The sequence below is a fragment of the Podarcis vaucheri genome (assembly GCF_965113315.1).
Source record: "Podarcis vaucheri genome assembly, chromosome: 7".
Classification (NCBI taxonomy): Eukaryota; Metazoa; Chordata; class Lepidosauria; order Squamata; family Lacertidae; genus Podarcis; species Podarcis vaucheri.
In genome coordinates, this window is record NC_138765.1 from 78,102,563 (window position 1) to 78,122,192 (window position 19,630).

A 19,630-nucleotide genomic window follows, 5' to 3' on the forward strand; every position below is an offset into this window, starting at 1 on the left:
TAAATGTCTTATTTTTACATGTTGTCTTTTATATAAGTTCTATATAATTGCATACAGAGCCATGTGAGCCGCGCTGCTTTATTTATCTGTATTCCTTTGTGTTGTGTTTTCCTGTGTTTCTAAGGCAATGACCCAACACGTAGCTTAACTAGAGATCAGTGGGGGGTATGGGTCAGCAATAGTCATATTCCTCACCCCAACACCTCTTGCTGTGCCTACTGTTCTCCATCCCCCTGTTATCTCTGTACCTGTCGCAGCTATCCACCAAGGTGCCGAGCATCAGCGACCCAATGATGCCTCCAATTGGGAAGACCAGAGCGTTAAAGGCCATCCGTGCAGTCTGAACCTCTTCAATTCTGATGTACATCCTTTCAGTCTCTTCCGTTATGTTGGAATTTATATGTGAGACCTAAGATGGAAGAGAGACATCAGATGAAAGAGAGTGGGAGGAGCACACAGGATCTGAGACCCAGGAAACTAACTTATACCATCCAGCGCAGTATCACCTACAGTGGTACCCTGGTTCTCAAACGCCTTGGTACTCAAACAACTTGGAACCCAAACACTGCAAACCCGGAAGTAAGCGTTCCAGTTTGCAAACTTTTTTCAGAAGCCAAACATGCTCTGTTTTGAGTGTTACGCTTCCGATTTGAGTGCCACACTTCCATTTTGAGCGTTACGCTGAGGTCTGTCTGTTTTTGCTATTTATTTTGCGTTTTTGTTTTTGCGGCTCTTTTTGTTTTGTTTCTGTGACTGTGTGGAACCCAGTTCAGCTATTGATTGATTGATTGATTGATTGATTGTGTGGCTGCAGTACATTGTTTATTGCTTTCATTTAATGGGTCAATGGTCTCATGAGATAGTAAAATTCATGTTAAATTGCTGTTTTAGGGGTTGTTTTTAAAAGTCTGGAACCGATTAATCCATTTTGCATTACTTTCTATGGGAAAGCGCACCTTGGTTTTGGAACGGACTTCCAGAACGGATTAAGTTTGAGAACCAAGGTACCACTGTACTCTGAATGGCAGCAGTTTCCCAGAGTCTCAAGTACAGTGGTGCCCCGCAAGACGAAATTAATTCGTTCCGCAATTTTTGTCGTCTAACGAATTTTTCGTCTTGCGAAGCACGAAATCCCATAGGAATGCATTGAAAATCAATTAATGCGTTCCTATGGTCAAAAAAAGTCCAAACAAAGCCAAATTTGGTACAACAACAGTTTATTAACTGCTCTTTAAAGTCACACATACTGTAAAGAGCAGTTCAAAAATTTAAGGGAAAATAAATTAACTTTATAAACAAAACATGTCTTTGTTTTTAGTCAAAGAAAAAAAGTCGCGAGACGTTTTCGTCTTGCGAAGCAAGCCCATAGGGGAAATTCGTCTTGCGAGGCAAATCGCGAACGGAAAAAACTTTCGTCTAGCAAGTTTTTTGTATTGCGAGGCATTCGTCTTGCGAGGTACCACTGTAGAGCTCTTTGCTGCCCTCAGCAAAAACAGTAACTAGAAATGCTTTGGGTTGCCCCTGAGACCACCCCACGTGCAACATTTGCCCTCTAAAACTGAGCTATGGCCCACAGACTCCCCCTGCTCACTCAACCCTGCTACCTCTTCAGCTTGACACCTCCTTTCCCCAGTCTTCTGCTTCTGACCATTCTTTGTCACCCCACCACTTTCTTCCACTGGGGGCTCCCCAGTTGGTGCCCTCCACCAATCCCCTGTGTCCAAACAACCCATGACACCACCTAAGTCCCTGGTAGAACCAGTAGAACCATCCCCCCCATCCAGCCTAGTAGTGTCTGCACTGACTGGCAGCTGCTCTTTGAGGTTTCAGATTCTGATGTTTCCCAGCCCTGCTCGGGGATGTTAAGGGTTTTGAACCAGGAGACTCCTGCATGCAAAGCAGATGCTCCGCTGCTGAGCTACGGCTTTTCCAAGCGAATGCATTGACCCACCCCTGCCCTATGTAGATTCCTGCACTGCAGGGGGTTGGTCTAGATGACTTTTGGAGTTCCCTTCCAACTCTTACAGTTCTAGGATTCTAAGTAGTCCCACATACAATAGGGCTGGCTTACCGTCTCTGTGTTGAGGACAACCCAGTAGATGTATCCCAGTTGCAAGGATCCAAGGGAGGGAATCACTGTAGCAATTAGAAGTCCAGGTGTCAGTTCCTATAGGAAAGAGCAGTAGACAGTGTTGCTGGTTGTACACTGTGCAGGTGCATTAGAGACACCTTCTAGTGAAAACCCAGCCCTACCCATAAAACGAAGCATGGCCAGACACTCCAGAGAGAGTGCGGTGTAGTGGTTAGCGTATCGGTCTAGGTCTTGGGATACCAGGGTTTGAATCCCCTGCTCAACCATGACGTTTACTGGGGTGAACTTGGGCCAGTCACTGCCTCTCTCAGCCAGTGGCCAACTGTGGTCTGCTACAATCCCCAGGCCATGTTAGGAGGCAAAAATTGCAGGCACGGTTCTCCTGATCCAGTGAGCAGGACCTACAGTCCAGGAAAGCTGGGAGGCAGCAATTTGCATGCAATAGTAGGAGCTGGGGGGGGTGGTGTTTCAGGTGAGTGGTACATCCCAGGGCACCAGAAACCCCGAGCACAACTTCACAAACCATTGGGGTGACTCCAGCACCTTCCCTATCGGTGAAAAGCCCTCCCCTTCTTGGGAAACACTTCTGAGCACAACTCAAAGGGTTGGTGCTGACCTTTAAAGCCCTGAATGGCTTTGGCCCTCCATACCTGAAGGAGTGTCTCCACCCCCATCATTCAGCCTGGACACTGAGGTCCAGCTCCGAGGGCCTTCTGGCTGTTCACTCACTGAGAAAAGTGAAGTTACAATGGAACCGGACAGAGGGCCTTCTTGGTAGTCATGCCTCCCATCAGATGTCAAGGAAACAAACAACTATCTGACTTTTAGAAGACATCTGAAGGCTGTCCTTTATAGGGAAGTTTTGAATGTTTGATGTCTCACTTTTTAATTTGTTTGAAGCCACCCAGAGTGGCCGTCAAGTTAGATGGGCAGTAACTAATTAATTACAGTGGTACCTTACAAGCACCTCAGGTTACGAACACTTCTGGTTACAGACTCCGCTAACCCAGAAATAGTACCTCAGGTTAAGAACTTTACCTCAGGATGAGAACAGAAATCGCGTGCTGGCAGCGCGGCAGCAGCAGGAGGCCCCATTAGCTAAAGTGGTACCTCAGGTTAAGAATGGTTTCAGGTTAAGAATGGACCTCCAGAATGAATTAAGTTCATAACCAGAGGTACCACTGTACTACTACTACTACTACTACTACTACTACTACTACTACTACTAGGGATAAATCAAACTGCAAGGAAGCAGAGGCAACAGCAAAGACAGAAACAAACTTTGCCTCCAGCTCTCCAGATTTGGTTGGATTCAACTTCCATCTGCCCCAAAACAGCCTGGCCAATGGTCAGGGAGGATGGGAGTTGTAGTCCAACAACATATGGAAATCCACAGGCTGCCCATCCCTGGACTAAATGTGCCTGGGAGCTGGGACACCATCAAGGTAGGAGGCTGCCTGCTGTATCTCTGCATGAGTTGCTGCTCAGGTGGCTTCTTCTTCCTTCTTCTTCTTCACTTCATGGCCAAGTGGAGATTTGAACCTTAGTCTCCCAGGTCTTCATTGGACACCCTCACCACTGTACCACACTGGCTAAGATGCCGGCCTTCAATTGTTGCTGGACTCGACCTCGCATCAGTCCCAGCCAGCATGGCCAATGAGGAGGGACAGTGGGGAGTTGTAGTACCCATTTGCTTTGCCCAGCTTTAGAACTTCAAACCATTGTGGCTGATTTTGATTTGAGTATCACCAGGGGGAGCCAGGATGCATCTGAACTCACCTTTTTCTTGCGTTTGGGAATTGAGGTGTTCAAAGTTTCCATAGTTCCCTGGGTATGGGTGAAAAATAGGCAGGGAGCTGTAGGGAGAAAGAATTTGGGCGTTCTGAGATGGTATCAACTAGAGGAGTCAGAGGAGGAGAGGACAGAGGGTGAAGAAAGAGCTGTGAGTGGAAGTGGGCCCTTTCCCCATCCTCTGGACCCCCTGGGGAAATCAACAAACCTGTTGTACCTGGAACTGAGTGTGGAGAGGGCAGCTGAATGGGACACAGCTGTAGCAGCCTAGGGAGCTAACATCCACCTTGGGCCTGCACATAAAAAGCAAACCTACAATGAGAAACTAAGGCGACATTTGTTGTTTCCAGGAACTCTTTTGGTTGTGAGACTTTTGTGGGTGAGCTGAATCTGTTTGGATCCTGGGATGAAAACCCAGAGTCTGAGAGGGAGGGTGTGTCGGAAGGAAAATGAACCGATATTGATTTCTCTGTATTGGTAACTTTGTATTAATGTAACATTTTTACATGCAACCATGTATTTTTGCAATGCTTTCTTTTCGCTGTTTCTTGTTTGTTTTTATTGACATTGCAAGAGATTAAGGGCTCCAGAACTTGGTTGGTTTGCGTACATGATTGCAGTGCAGCTTCTTTGTAACAAAGGAGCTACCTGTGTGATGCTGACACAAATCCCTACACTAACACTATGCAACAGAACAAAAGAACAAAACGACCTCAGCCCAGTATACCTGAAGGAGCATCTCCACCCCCATCATTCAGCTCAGACACTGAAGTCCAGCTCCAAGGGCCTTCTGGCAGTTCCCTCACTGCGAGAAGTGAGGTTACAGGGAACCAGGCACAGGGCCTTCTCGGTAGTGGTGCCCTGTGAAACACCCTCCCATCAGATGTCAGGGAAACAAACAACTACCTGACTTTTAGAAGACATCTGAAGGCAGCCCTGTTTAGGGAAGTTTTTAATGTTTGATGTTTTATCGCTTTTTATTATTATATTTTGTTGGGAGCAACCCAGAGTGGCTGGAGTATAAATAATAAATTATATTATTATTATTATAACAAAAACCCCATCTCTCTCCCTCCCTTCTCTTTCCTTCACAACTGGAAGATGTCTACGACAAAAGTGTCTCCCACTACATATAAAAGAACTGTGAAAAGGACTCTATGAATTGGTAGTGGGGGCACAGACATGCTTTTCCCTGTTTATTTGTTTTGCAACACAATAAAGTCTTTAATAAAAACCTTTTAAAACAGGTTTTCTGAAATCAACCATTCCAAAAAATAATTTGTTGTTGTCCTGGGTGCTGCACCCAGATCTCCAGCCCCCCAAACACTTTTATTAAGACTGATTAGGGATCAGGGATGGTGGGATTTGTAGTCCAGCAATATCTGAAAAGCCCACAGGAGCACCATCCAGAAAGGAGACTCCCTGCCATGCCTCTGCATGAGTGGCTGCTCTGGCCATTAGTAAGACAGATTAAAATGGGGACGAGGGAACCTCCAAACATTGTTGGACTCCCAATTCTCATCCATCCCAGCCGCTGGCAGAGACGGTAGTTGTTGTAGCCCCACAACACTTGGAGGGGGAGCTGGTTCCCCCACTCCCAGATTGAAGCAAAGTCGAAAGCTAGAACTTCAGCCATTCTCTCCCAGGGCGGTTGATTGGATCAAGAGTCCCAGAAGTGGGTAGCGGTGAATCCCCTCCATAGGGAGCCACCACCACCCCCCCCGGTGCATTCCTGCAGAGGCACAGAAACTTACTGCAGCTTTTTGCCCTGGCAAGGAGAGCAGGGGGAAATCAGCCAAGCTCTGTTTTCCCCTGAAAGGAGGACATCAAAAGGCAGACAGTATGGCAAGAGCCAATCAGAGGAAGGAAGCTGGAAGATTCCGGGGAAAGCAGCTGTTGACAGTTGGAAGGCCCAATAAAGGCGGCCAATGTAGGAGCCTATCAGAATTGTTGCCAGCACAACAGAACTGCTATAACCTGTGGCATGAGGCCAATGGCCCACCTAGACCAGCACTCGGTCTTCACAGTGGCCAACCAGATGCCTATTATGGGATGCCCACAAGCAGGCTATGAGCGCAAAAGTACTCTCCCTGCAAGAGCGATTCCCAGCATTCAGACTCATGCCAGCTCTAGCGAAATATGTTCCTGCTAAATATTCCCTCTTTCAAAGAGCCTTCTAAATCTTTATCCCAGTGGATAAATATCCTGTCTTGGATTTCCAATTTGATTTTATATATGGGCTTTTGTTGCTTTAAATATTATAATTTTTAAAACTATCTATATAAATGTTTTTAAATATGTTCTCCTATTGCAAATCACTCCGGGATGCCTCATGGGAAGGGGTGCATGAATCGAAATTAAAACAACAGCAACGGTAAATAAATAAATAAAGGGTTTGTAGTTCTTACAAAGGTTGTTCACCAAAAAGGTTGCTACTTTATTTATTCATTTCTTTAAAAAAGAAAGAAAAACCAGAAAACTTAAGGTAGCATCTCAAAGTTAGTCTCTGTCTGCTTGTTTTATTAAAAAAAAAAAAATAATTAAAAAAACCACACACAAAACTCCAGTGCATAATTATGACAATTCCAACAGGAACCGTGGTCTTTTTAAACAGTGTTCAGTCCACAGTCCTCTGGAAAGATACAAGTCCAGAGAGTCTCACGGGTTATATCTATTTGCACAGGAAAGCTCCACAGTGAATCGCAGACTCTTCCTCTCTTCTTTCGTCCTGTAGGAAATTTCTGAAGCGAGCACACTCTGAAAGAAAAACAACGTTCTGGCATGCTGGTTTGGGCTGATGAGAGTTGTAGTCAGTCGAAAACACCTGGAGGATGCTTGGAACGCACCAGCCACTGTAAGTCAACCAATCATGCAAAACCTAAAATCTGGAGCACTTCCTCTCTTTGGGGTGAATTCGCAGCAGTCAAATCCCTTACAGGGCCTTCTCCCTCGCCTTCCTCCCTGCCTGATCCTGAAAAGAAGCCCTTGCTAAAGCTTTGAGAATTCCCCAAGTCTCTTAAAAGAAAACTACAGCACTAAAACAAGCCTTAGAGGAGGAGAATTAAAAGTGGAAGCTGGGAAGTATCTTTGCAACACCCTCACGATAAAAAAAGAGAGGGAGAGAAGTGAAAAGTCAGCTGAGGAACTGGATTCCAGAAAGGGGCACGTTCATCATAAGAGCACCCTCACCGCAGACCCGTGAAAACTTTGGCTACTTTTTTCTCAGGCAAGTAGCTCCCTCTGTAGGCACTTGGAGGCATTTCTGTTACCTGCCCAGAAAGCAAAACAAACGAAAGAGTCAGTGAGAGGAGAGCTAGTTGTGCTCAGAACATAGCTGTCAACTTACAGATTTGAAAATAAGGGGCCAGCAGCCTCGAAAATAAGGGATCAGCAGCCAAAATAAGGGATTTTCCAAGCACAGGTATGTTCAACTTCTGAGCCCCTCCGAGCCAAAGGCAGAAAGCCCAGCCAGCAGCCAAACGAAGCCTCAAGCGGTGGTTCCCACGGCGCAGCAACCCGGCAAAGGGGATGCAGCAAGGAAAACCACCGTCACCTCTCCGCTGGGAAGCGCTGAGCAAAGGAGAGTCCCCAGGCAATGTGGCCGATTTGATCAGCACAAGGCATGCAAGCTCCACTCCCCAGTCGTTCTTAGAGACTCCTTATTGGGTGGGCAACGCAGCCAAGCAACACAGCTGGAGCCTCCCTCCTCCCTGGCCGGTAGGAAGGGAGGGAGAGGAGTTGCTTCCTTTGAAACCCGGGAAATTTAAGGGACATCAACAATACGGGACAGTAGCGGGACACAGCGCTGGGATAAGGGAGTTTCCCACCAAATAAGGGACGGTTGACAGCTATGGCTCAGAAACATCCCTTCCATTTCCACCTCCCCTGAGGGGCATAGGAAGGAAGACACCTTCTACAGAGCCTTCAGGCAGGGGACATTCTCAGCCACCCTGGAGATGCTAGGGATCAATTCCTAAGGAGGAGCAGCAGACCATAGAGAAGGAAGTGGCTAGAGGGCACAACCTTGAAAACGGCTCCAGCAATGTAATTGGCCAGAATAGCAGCGCCTTCTGCATTCTGCATCAGGGGAAATTCCGCTGCATTTTTAAAAAGTCGGGTTTCTGTTGCAGGTTGGGGGGGGGGGGAACAAGGGAAACAGGATATGTTTTGTTCATGACACTGTGCAGACGCCGCACAAAATATGAGTGAACGAAGAGCGGCTAGTCCACAGTAAATTCCCAGCGTGGAGGCAGCCTTGATTCCTTCTTTTGGCTGTGAAATACCTGGCCGAGGGTTGCAGGTTTGACTCAAGTGTAGACTCATTGCCACAAATGAGCACGGCTAACTGAGGTACATTCATTTCAGTGGGTCTGCTTTGAGTTGGGGGTAACCCCAAAGCTTTGCCAGAAGCCCTCAAAAGCTGAAAACACTCACAGATAAAATCCTGACCGGGCAAGGCCCCGTCTTCCATTGAAACAGGGGCGTTCCTTTGAGGCTCAGGAGAATTCCGCTCTCGCTTGGTCGCCTTCTCGCGCATCCCCCCAGTCCTTGGTGGCCGAATCAGGGCCCTGGGAGCGGCTCTCTGGGCTCGCCAGGGAATGCTCTGGGCTACTGGATCTCCAGCAGCACAGGGAGGAGAGCAACTTGTTCCGGACGACCCGTGTGCAAAGGACGAACATAATGCAGTTGGCGCCACCTTGGAATGTGTTACCGATGCCCTGGGGAAGGAGAGAAGCGGACGGTTCATGAAAAAGCTCAGCCTTCATTTGTAAAATGCCTGTAAAAATACAACCTCAAAATGTTGAATGGTCTCTTTAAATGTGAAGGTTCATTATTGTTCCACAAGATGTGTATGTCTTTAAGGGCCAGAGCAAATATCAAGACCCAGTTTTACAGCTGTGAAACAGCATAGCAGGTGCTGCTAAGTTGTGTTAATTAAGCTGTGTCAGCAATTGGGTATAGTATATAATGAGCAGCACCTAGCTCTCTCAGGAACCTTGGGAGATGGGTTGGGGGTTGGGTCATGCTTGTGGATATATTTAGTGTAAAAGGAGTTTTTGTTATTAAAACCTTGTTAAAGCTTGACTGTAAAAATACAACCTCAAAATGGTTTGCACCAGGCATGGCCAACAGGTAGATCGTGAAGCGCCGAGGGCCTTCTAGCAGTTCCCTCACTGCGAGAAGTGAAGCTGCAGGGAACCAGGCAAAGGACCTTCTTGGTGGTGGCACCTACCCTGTAGAACGACCTCCCATCAGATGTCAAGGAAATAAACAACTATCTGAATTTTAGAAGACACCTGAAGGCAGCCCTGTTTAGGGAAGTTTTTAATGTTTGATGTTTTATCACATTTTTAATATTTTTAATATTCTGTGGGGAGCTGCCCAGAGTGGCTAGGGAAACCCAGTCAAATGGGTGAGGTATAAATATGATGATGATGATTCTCACTCAGCCCTGAAACTGAACAGGAGCCCTTTGGCTACTAAATAACCTCTCAGCCTGACCCACCTCACAGGGTTGTTGTGAGAATAAAATTAGGCACTGCAGGGGAAAAACCGCAAACATTGCCTTGAGGTCCTTGGAAGAAAAGTTTTAATGTCACAATAAAAATAAATATTCATGTCACAATAAAAATAAGTAAGTGGAAGTCTGCCTGATAGACCTTTTGGGAACCTCTAGGATGAAGTGACCAGATTCCAGGACTTCCCACCTGCCTTATAGCTAAGTTACTCACGTGAAGTACCACCAGCAGCGGGTTCTGAACAGCAGGGGAGCTGCACAGCGTCAAGACAAATCGGATGGTGCTCCAGATTCGGAGAAAAATGAATATCACTGGGATCAGGATCAGCTTCTTATCCGCTACAGAAGTCCTCAGTTGTAAAGCCGGAGTCCTCGACAGGATAGGGCGATATTCTGACAGCGCAGCGTGCTTTGGGAAAGGGAAGACCACCATGAGGAGCGAGGGGAAAGCGTGGGTGGGGGCAGGATCAACTTAGCATCTGTCTCAAGGGTGGGGAACCTCAAAGTCCAGAGGCTTACTGCGGCCCCCCGAGTCTCCCTGCCAGGCCCTCACCACACACCTCACCAACCCCGATTCAGGGATGTGCTGTTGAACTCTGATTGTGCCTCTTGTTTGCTTGAATAGAGAGAGAGGCGTGCAAGAAGAGCGCGTAAGTAAAGGTAAAGGGACCCCTGACCGTTAGGTCCAGTCGTGGCCGACTCTGGGGTTGCGGCGCTCATCTCGCTTTATCGGCCAAGGGAGCCGGCGTACAGCTTCCGGGTCATGTGGCCAGCATGACTAAGCCGCTACTGGCGAACCAGAGCAGCGCACGGAAACGCTGTTTACCTTCCCGCTGGAGCGGTACCTATTTATCTACTAGCACTTTAATGTGCTTTCGAACTGCTAGGTTGGCAGGAGATTCGAACACCCCGTCGCAGGGATTCGAACACCCGACCTTCTGATCGGCAAGTCCTAGGCTCTGTGGTTTAACCCACAGCACCACCCGCGTCCCAACAGACGCGTAGAAGAGTGCGTAGAAAGTAGCAAAAGGTAACATCCGCTTTCATTGCTCCAGCCATCTTTGACACTAGTAGGGTTCCCATCTGTCCGGAATTTCCCAGACGTAGCCGGAATGCTGCAGTCAGAAGCAGTGTCTGCACAGAAATAGGCAAAACTTCCAGGAAAATCTGGATGTATGGCAACCCATGTCGGCAATGTCGTATTTGGCGATTTCCCTTAAAAATAGCTTAACAACTTCTTTTTGTGTGATTTTGCCAAAATATGGCAACCCTAGACACTAGCCTTGCCCATACCTGGCACACGGCCCCTGGAAGATTGCCCAGAATGGAATGTGGCCCTCAGTCTGGAAATATTCCCTGCCCCATGGGACACATGAACTGCTTTGAACATTATCTCAGTAATTGTTACAACAGCCTTGTGAGGTTAGTCAGTACACACACCCCCAGCAGCTTTGGAGGTGGCTCAGGAATATCTAAGGTGGCTTCATTCGTGCTCAAATACAGATAAGCAAAGGGAAAGACGCTGGCTTGGAACGTCTGGCGTGGAATGCAGCAGCCTGGGTCAGATCCGGTTACAGGACCGTCCTGCTGCCAACACCTGTTCCAACACACAAATCATGACTTGTTTTTAGCCAGACGACTAGGGCAGCTGTCCGGCCCCCTGCAGAGGAAGATGGAATGGCATAAGAATCTGGAGTTATTTCTGTTCCCAGAAAATTACTCTCCACCACCAGGAAAAGCCAGAAAGAAAGAAACAAAACAAACCCACCAACGGGGGACAGACATTCATTGCAAACTGAGCATAACAACATGGGCATTCTAACTGCAAAACTATTTTCATAGGTTTGGGGACTGAGATGACACCACGCAGCGGAAAAGACTGCATCTACAGGTGAAGTCATGGGCTTCAGTTCTGCTCCCCTATAAGCCTAATAAATGAAATGAAATGAATGTTGGGAGGCACACCTGGCTTTTCAGGAGAATGTGAGGGGTCCAGGTTCTGGACTATAGGCCCTGTTGGTCTGGGATGTTGCTCTGGGAGTTCTAGTCCAGTCTCAGGCACAAAGCTCCTCCTGCAATCAGTTCCAAGCCCTGACCCATCCCTGACTCCCCACACAGTGCCCCTGAGGTCTCCAGTTTTGTGTCAACATCCCTGCTGGATGTGGCAATGATGATGGCAAGAAAGCACAGCCCTTAGGCCCCAAATGGCCACTGGCATCCCTGAATCCAAGAGGAAATTCATGCTCACCCTAGACAATTAGTCTTCCCCTACCTGGAAAAAAAGAAATACCTACCGCTCGGTTGATGTGCTTCTTTATGAGGATGTAGAAGACCGGAAGAGTCACGTAGGCCAGGATCTCCCACAGCTTCCCTGCGAGGAGCATCCACAAGATCCGATCCTCCGCCTCAATATCGATCCAGCACCAGCCCACAGAGACATCGGAGGCGTCGTAACCGATCTTCTTCAGAATTACGGCCAACACGGTGATGACGAGCGGCACTCCCCAGCTGCAGGGAGAGAGGGGGAATAGTTAAGGCACGTTTTGGTTCCAGTTCAAGAACTGTGTCGAAAAATTCATGGATAGTGACTCGATTTTGAAGGATAGCCACGTGTCCGTTTGCACAGCAATCCACAGAGCCCGAATTAGGAAGTGGGAAGACTCCCCTGTCCAACAGGCACCCTTGTCCTCTGCCCTACCACTCTCAAGAAGCACCAGGTACCACAGTCTTCACCCTCCAAATCTTTAGAGATGACAAACCACAACCTGAGCTGCCTGCAGAAGATCTCAAGGAGCCAGTCTGGGCGGTGGAGATACCCATTCCAGGTGGTGCTCTAAGCAGACACAATCCTTGGCGCCTGCACCTCCAGAAATCACTCTCAAGGGTTAAGGAAATCGCCTCTTAATTTCCTGCCTCCCCTTTCCTTATCATCTGGATATTCTGCCCTCCCATCCCAGAACTAGAACAGAGTTTATGAGAGGACAAGCCTGTTTGCTCAATTGTGCAAAGGCGTTATGCTGCAACCTTAGCGAGACACAAACATTGACTTCAGCAAGACGGACTTCAGCCAGTTGACCCAAGATGTGACTGGACCAACTGATGAGAAGGCATTTGATCCCAAAGCATGGGAAAGAAGTGTGTGTGTGGTCTATTCTAAATCTGTTGGCTAACGCTGCACGTTTAGGTTCCATCTAGCTCAGTAGTGTCTACACTGACTGGCAGCAGCACAGGGGTATCTCCCAGCCCTGCCTGGAACCAAACCCAGAACCTTCTGCATGCAAGGCAGCTGCTCTACCACTGAGCTAAAGCCCTTCCCTTAAGTCGGAGGAAGCTGCCTTATACTAAGTTGTACCACTGGTCTATCTGGCTCAGCATTGTCTGCACTGACCGGCAGCAACACTCCAGGGTTTCATTGGAGATGCTGGCAGTGGAACCTGGGACCTTCTGCATGCAAAGCAGATGCTCTAACACTAAGCTGCAGCCTTTTTCTTAAGACATAGAATCTGCCGTATACTAGACTAACCATAGCCATAACAATTCTGCCCATCTGAATGGGTTGCCCCAGCCACTAAGTTAGCTCAGTATTGTTGATACTGACTGGCAACAGCTCTCTGGGTAAAGGGACCCCTGACCATTAGGTCCAGTCGTGACCGACTCTGGGTTGCGGTGCTCATCTCACTTTATTGGCTGAGGGAGCCGGCGTACAGCTTCCAGGTCATGTGGCCAGCATGACTAAGCTGCTTCTGGCAAACCAGAGCAGCGCATAGAAACGCCGTTTACCTTCCCGCCGGAGTGGTACCTATTTATCTACTTGCACTTTGACGTGCTTTTGAACTGCTAGGTTGGCAGGAGCAGGGACCGAGCAACGGGAGCTCACCCCGTCGCAGGGATTCGAACCGCCGACCTTCTGATCGGCAAGTCCTAGGCTCTGTGGTTTAACCCACAGCGCCACCCGCGTCCCAGCAGCCAAATCAAGTGACTGTGAGGTGGCCAATTCCCAGACAAACAACCTAGGTGGATAATACTATCACTTTCCACTCAATGTTCCCAAGATGCTCAAACACTCCTGATTTGCTATCAAGATTAAGGCTGTTGCATCAATTCAGAAAGCCTTAAATGCCTTGCCTCCAAAGTAACTTAAGGACCCCCTGATCCCTTATACTCCACCTTGATCACTGGTATATCCTCTGAAGGGGCATTTCTGGTGGTTCCTCACACACCTGTGAGATTAGGTTGAACTTCTCCAGGGACTGGGTCTTTCATGTGGCAGGCCCTGCCCTGTGGAACTCCCTGCTGCTTGAGGTTTGGCAGCAACCACCCCTGCCTTCTCTTGGGATGACTTTGTAAAACTCTACTTTTTAGACAGGTGTTTACAGTATGAGTTTTTCTCTTTGACCAATTGCAGTCTTATCCACGTTTTTAAATTTACATTTTACAGATACTGACTGATTTTATTATATTATTGGTATCAGGCGGGCTCCATCAATGTACTGTTTTCAGCACCTGCTAAACACATTTTTGTTTAGAAAAGCCTACCTAGATGTTTAGAAAGTTGATGCAAGTTAACTTTTCAAAAGTCTTAAACTATTGTTCTTAATATTTCTTGGTGATGATTCTATTTTTTTGTATTTTTACAAGCAAGCAGTGTATAAACTCCATGAAACAAACAAATTTATTTATTATATCCTGCCTCCCCCCCCCCCCCCGACTTGGGACTCAAAGTCGCTTACACGAATTAAAACACAGATAAAAGCATTTCAGTCACATAAGCCACCTTTGGCATATGTTATGAAAGTGTGAGTCATGAATATGCAAATAAATAATGAATATAAGTTGTGCCTGGCTGCCTAAGAATCAGCTGGCTTTCTGAAAGGCCTCCCCTTTCTCCATCCAGTGATCTATAAATATGCCCTAGTCACAAGCTAAGAGGCTGACTGCTTGTTGATGTCCCTTTGCAGGTGACCAGCCCGTCTAGTCTTTCATTCCAAATCTCACTGCCAGTCCTAAAGAGTTTCAAAACAAAAAAGCCTCTTACGCACTTGAGAAACATCATCGATGGGCAAGGCGCTCCAATACTGGCACCCACGCACTTTGAGTTTCCAACAGACAAAGGCAACCCCCCAGGTACAAGAGTTGGGGCAGCAACACTACACTGCATTGGCTCATATCCCCCCCTTTCCCCCCCCCTCCAAATAGCTCGTCCTGCCAAAAACCCTGTTTTCACCTTTCGCCTCTTCCCCAAATGTTCCATATTAAGGAAACCTCATCTCCAAGGAGTCCACCTGTCGTGTTTCTGCATGAGTCACTGTTCTGGGACTGCTGTTCTGCTCAGCACCCAGTGGCCGCAACAGGAGCAATGCACCTCCCAGAGACACACCAGACTTTATAGCCCACCTTTTCCTCCAAGGCGCTCAAGGCGGTGGACATGGTTCTCCACCCCCTCCTTTAATCCCAACAACTACCCTGTGAGGTAGACAAGGCTGAGAGGCAGTGACTGGCCCAAGGTCGCCCAGTGAGCTTCATGTCCGTGGGGATTCGAACCCGTGTCTCCCAGGTACTTGTCTGACACTAATCACTACACCATGCCGGCTCTCATTGTAATGGCTCTCATGACAGATTCCGGAGTTTAATTCATGGCAGAGTAGGGATTCGAACCCTCATCTCCTGGGCTCCAATCCGACACTCTAACCACCACACCACACGGGCCATCATATTCCCAGAATTCTTTGGGTGGGGAATTGTGCTTCAAATGATTGGTATGTATGGAGTCTGGCTGGGCCAAAAGCCAGTGTAACCACCTGTTAAGCTTGTTATAGGTTCCTACTGATGGATCTCGACCGTAGAGCGCAAAAAGCATGTGCAGAGGGCAAACTTGAGTGTGGAGCTTGCTATTTTGAACTGCGGTCCCAAAGACCAAATCTGAGCCACCCAGAATGCTATCGAACTTTGCAAAAACTTGCTGCCAGTGTACTGCTACCTCCTGATATAGGTCAGGTGAAAGCGTGTGGTTTGGACAGGAAAGAGAAGCTTCTTACGCCAATCGACAGGCCTCACCTACCGAGGAGAACAGAAGCTATCCTGGGAGACATGCAAAGGTAATCTCAAGCCACACCCAAGCTCTGTGCTCATGATGGCAAAGTTCTCAAGGAGACAGAGAGAGAGGAGACAAACATGTCAAACGGCATGTCAGCACTAGGATGGGCAGAGTTCAAATCCTTGCCAGGACAAGCGCAGAACAGGTTTTCCTCCTGAGGTCTGGGAGAACGACTGAGCACACAATGCTTCCATAGCCAGACCTTTGATCCATCCAGCCTAAGAATCATGAAAATCCATCTTGCTTGCTAGGAGGAGTAGAGAGAGGGATATGCGAAGAAACCTGTACCGTGGTACCTCAGGTTAAGTACTTAATTCGTTCCGGAGGTCCGTTCTTAACCTGAAGCACCACTTTAGCTAATGGGGCCTCCTGCTGCTGCCGTGCCGCAGGAGCCCGATTTCTGTTCTTATCCTGAAGCAAAGTTCTTAACCTGAAACACTATTTCTGGGTTAGTAGAGTGTGTAACCTGAAGCGTATGTAACCCGAGGTACCACTATATTGTGCAACAGGAGAAGCCGCAGTCGTGACTCCGCCCACTTTTGCCGCTGACCCCGCCTACCACTTGTATGGGCCCCCTAGAAGATCACACATAAGGGAGCGCAACCCTTGGGCTGAAAAAAGGTCCCCTTTTTGACTCCTTACTTGAAGATGCCGGGGATTGAACCTGGAACCTTCTGCATGCAAAGCAGCTGCTCCACCAGAGCTACATCCTCTCTCCAGGTAAATGGGCATGAGACTGCAGCTCTAGGAAGCAGGCTAAGTCCACCTTGCTTCCATGATTCTTCATCTAACAGAAATGGTTTGTGCATCTCTCCTAGGATAATATCCTGTGCTGCGGTTTTATGCTCAGTTTTAGTGTGGCGCTGTTTATTTGATTAATTGCTTATCATTTCATTTTAAGGTTTTGCATTGTAAGCTGCCTTGAGAAGTCCCAGCTCCACCGCCCCAATAAAGGGGAAGCTGGATCTATACAAAAGCAGCCTTGTAAATAAGCCCACAAAAATTACTAGCCCGCAAAATGTTTTACTAGCTCGCTGGGGGCTCAGAGAGCAGGGAAGCGCTCTCTGTCTGCTGTATTTTTGTGCCTCTGTGGAATCCCGTCGCCTATGGTGAGCGGGCGGCTGCTGAAATGGATGAAACCAGCCTTCACCAATCTGCTGCCCTCCAGATGTTTAAGACTGCAGCTCCCATCAGGGCCATCATAATCCAAAACATCTGGAGGGTACTAGGTTAACAAAGTTGGCATTAAATTAATTGAAAACGTACGGGGGGGGGGGCGAATAAAAAGAAGATAAGTAACCTATTAAACAAATACCCCCTTGCTGAACTAGATGACTTCAGGCTGAACAGCTGGCAGGCCTAAGCGTCAAAGGGTCACTGTGGTCACTCCTCGCAGCTTGGAGGCTGGCATGTGACCACTGCCCATCTCACATGGCATAATAAAGGCTTTTCTTCGACTTGGCAAATCGGCTCACAGAGGGAGGCAGGGAAGCCCCAGCAAGTGAATTAAAGCTGCTGTTTCTTTCCCTGATCCCTCCCAAGCTCTCTTGTTAGGTCACGCATTCTCACCCCACCCTGTTTCAAGGAACTGACAGTCTAAGTTCCATCAGCAGGTAAGATAAGAGAGTAGGGGGAAGGGATGGATCCTAGCTCAGCGTAAGGTCCCAGGTTCAATCCACAGCATCTCCATGTAAGGCTGAGAATCTCTGCCTGGAACCCTGGAGAGCTGCTGCCAGTCAGTGTAAACAACACTGAGCTGAATGAACCATTGGTCCATCTCAGTATATGAAGGGCGATGGAGAGTGCTAGAGGGGAGCAGACTACAGGCTTGTGGTTGTGGAAACTGCTTTTTTCTTATTTTAGCAAGAAGCTTGAGGTCTACCAGCTGAAGCCAAGCAGCCTGAGAGCGAGGGACTGGCCCAGTGAGCTTCATGGCTGAACAAAGATTTGAACCCTGGTCTCAGCTGGTTAGAGCATGGTGCTGACAATGCTAAGTTTGTAGGTTTGATCCCCTTACAAAAATTCCTGCATTGAAGGGGGTTAGATGAGATGATCCAAGGGGCCCCTTCCAACTCTACAATTCTATGATTCCCCCAAAGTCCAAGTCTGTCACTCTAACCACTACACCACACTGTGGAGAGACACCCCAGGAGCTACATAAAGAGGCGAGTTTCTGCCCAGAGAAGCTTGCATATTTCTCCTTTGGACACCAGGACTGGGCAGCGATGTGTTGGGGTGGGAAAGTCCCCTGTGCTGTATTTTTCTGCAAAAATGTTGTTCCTATCAATGAATTGGTTTGCCAGACGCAATTACAATTATTAGGCAAGGGGAGTGGTTTACTAAATACACGGAAGATAAACTATGCCAGATTAGATCATGCATTTGGCTCCCCAATTTATTTGCTTCACCCCGGGCGAAGGTCCCCTAAAACAAGCTTCCTTAATTCGCACCAGAAAGTTTCCTGGGGAAATTCCCCAGGAAGTTTCCTCAGTTCAAAACTTCCAGGAAAACCTGTGTTTTCCTTGCTTGGTTTTGTTTTTTTCAGTGGCCCGTAAGGGGAGTCCCCGAGGACAGGGAAGATGGAGAGACGGGGAAGACCACGAACCTCACCACGTGGAAGAAGCAGAGGAGGCTGGTCCCCGTCGGCGATCCCTGCACGATGCTGATGTAGAGGTACAAGGCGATGGCCATCGTCCAGAAGAAGGAGCTGGTGTTGGAGAAGGTGGACACGGCGCCCTGGGCCACGCATTCCCACGTGGACGAGCCGAAGTCCTTCAGGGCCCCGTAGAAGTAGGAGGCGGCCGAGAGGAGGTCGGCCAAGGAGAGGTAGAGCAGGAGCTGCCGGGGCCGCGTCCGCAGCTCGGGCCACAGCGCGTGGGTGCCCACCAAGAGGCTAGACCCCAGGAAGGAGAGGGCGCACGAGACCAGCACCGTCACCCTCTCGAAGGGGTACAGCTCCGTCTGCAGAGCGCCGTGGGGCATGGCGGAAGGAGAGGCTGGCCTGGCCGCAGAGGCAAGGGGTCGCAGTGGGGCGGGGGGGGGGATCTCAGCAGGGCAAATCAGGGCAGGAGAAGGAAGGAGTTAAGAGAAAGGAAGGACGCGCAGTTGGGAGACGAGGAAGGAAGGAGCGCAACGGGGGAGAAAGTTAAGGAAAGTGAGGAGGGGAGGGGTGTCTTTGCAGGGAAGGCGGAAAGAGAGCGAGAGCGAGCGAGAGGGACCTGGGAAAGTGAAAGGAGAAGAACGCGGGGGAGAGCCCGGGAGCGCCTCGGGAGTTCCAAGGAAAGGGAAACAAAGCGCGGAGGGAGGAGCCGGCTGCGGACTCCGGCTGAGGCTCCCAGAGGCAGAAGGCAGAGCAGGCTCCGGCTCCGGGTCTCGGCTCCGTCCCGCCCTGCCGCTCCTCAAGCCCCGGGCGGAGGCCTCGACGCCGCGTCCCCTCCCACCCAGGCCGGGGGCTGCTGGCTGGCTCCTCCTTTCGCGTCCCTGCCTTGCTTCGGAGCGCCGTAGTCAGCGGACTGGATGGAGTCGGCTGTGCCGGCAGATGCCTCCCTCTTGAAGTGGCCCAGCCCTTCCCCCCCCGAAGCTGAGTTTCTGAGCATGCACAGAGCGCCCTCCTCTAAGACAGCAGCAGCAGCACCGTCTTATCTTTACCATGTGGACTATGTTATATGTTTTCTTAATTTGTTTGTATAAATACAGTCATTATTTACTTAATTTCACTGTCTGTTTTATTATTCGTTGGATTATTTATTATTTCGTTGTTTTAATAATATCTACGGCAGTGTTTCCCAACCTTTTTTGGGCAAAGGCACACTTGTTTCATGAAAAAAATCTTGAGGCACACCACCATGCCAGATGGGGAAAGGTCACTTTTTACTTATGTAAAAAAAAAAAAAAATAGTAACAGCATAGAAGGTAATGGTTAGGCTAGCATCCCTCTTCCAAATATGCTAGGTTTTTATTTGCAGGGACTGTTCTACATGGGAAAGCATTCAGCACTGTCATTCTCCCATCTGCCATCTGAATTGGTACTATTCTGGGTCAACTTACTCTGCTGCATGTGTAGATGAAAATGGCACCAAGTGTGGGGGAGGGGGCAGAACAGGTTTCAGATACAGGATATTAAGCATACACGTAC

General features: G+C 48.6%; 2 protein-coding genes across 2 annotated transcripts; both read right to left on the reverse strand.

The window, feature by feature from the left end:
• Nucleotides 1-126: 126 nt before the first annotated feature.
• Nucleotides 127-6,047, reverse strand: LOC309536463 (solute carrier family 2, facilitated glucose transporter member 3-like). The gene is made up of 4 exons (XM_082230711.1): nt 5,638-6,047; nt 3,872-3,948; nt 2,072-2,167; nt 127-409 (listed from the first exon to the last, which is right to left on the reverse strand). Exons 2-4 carry the CDS (start codon nt 3,911-3,913, stop codon nt 173-175), a joined length of 375 nt encoding a protein of 124 aa, XP_082086837.1. The 5' UTR covers nt 3,914-3,948; nt 5,638-6,047; the 3' UTR covers nt 127-172.
• A 605-nt stretch (nt 6,048-6,652) lies between these two features.
• Nucleotides 6,653-19,120, reverse strand: GPR157 (G protein-coupled receptor 157). Its single transcript, XM_082230452.1, has 5 exons — nt 18,101-19,120; nt 11,696-11,909; nt 9,616-9,810; nt 8,318-8,601; nt 6,653-7,152 (listed from the first exon to the last, which is right to left on the reverse strand). Exons 1-4 carry the CDS (start codon nt 18,475-18,477, stop codon nt 8,380-8,382), a joined length of 1,008 nt encoding a protein of 335 aa, XP_082086578.1. The 5' UTR covers nt 18,478-19,120; the 3' UTR covers nt 6,653-7,152; nt 8,318-8,379.
• Nucleotides 19,121-19,630: the final 510 nt, after the last annotated feature.

Coding starts and splice junctions, on each gene's coding strand:
- LOC309536463 (XM_082230711.1), bottom strand. CDS start 3,913: ATGGAAACTTTGAACACCTCAATTCCCAAACGCAAGAAAAAG. Junction 2,168..3,871: donor TTCCCAAACGCAAGAAAAAG/GTGAGTTCAGAT, acceptor TCTTTCCTATAG/GAACTGACACCTGGACTTCT. Junction 410..2,071: donor TTGTCCTCAACACAGAGACG/GTAAGCCAGCCC, acceptor CTTCCATCTTAG/GTCTCACATATAAATTCCAA.
- GPR157 (XM_082230452.1), bottom strand. CDS start 18,477: ATGCCCCACGGCGCTCTGCAGACGGAGCTGTACCCCTTCGAGAGGGTG. Junction 9,811..11,695: donor AGAAGCACATCAACCGAGCG/GTAGGTATTTCT, acceptor CCTTTCCCAAAG/CACGCTGCGCTGTCAGAATA. Junction 8,602..9,615: donor CGCTGCTGGTGGTACTTCAC/GTGAGTAACTTA, acceptor CTCCTTCCCCAG/GGCATCGGTAACACATTCCA.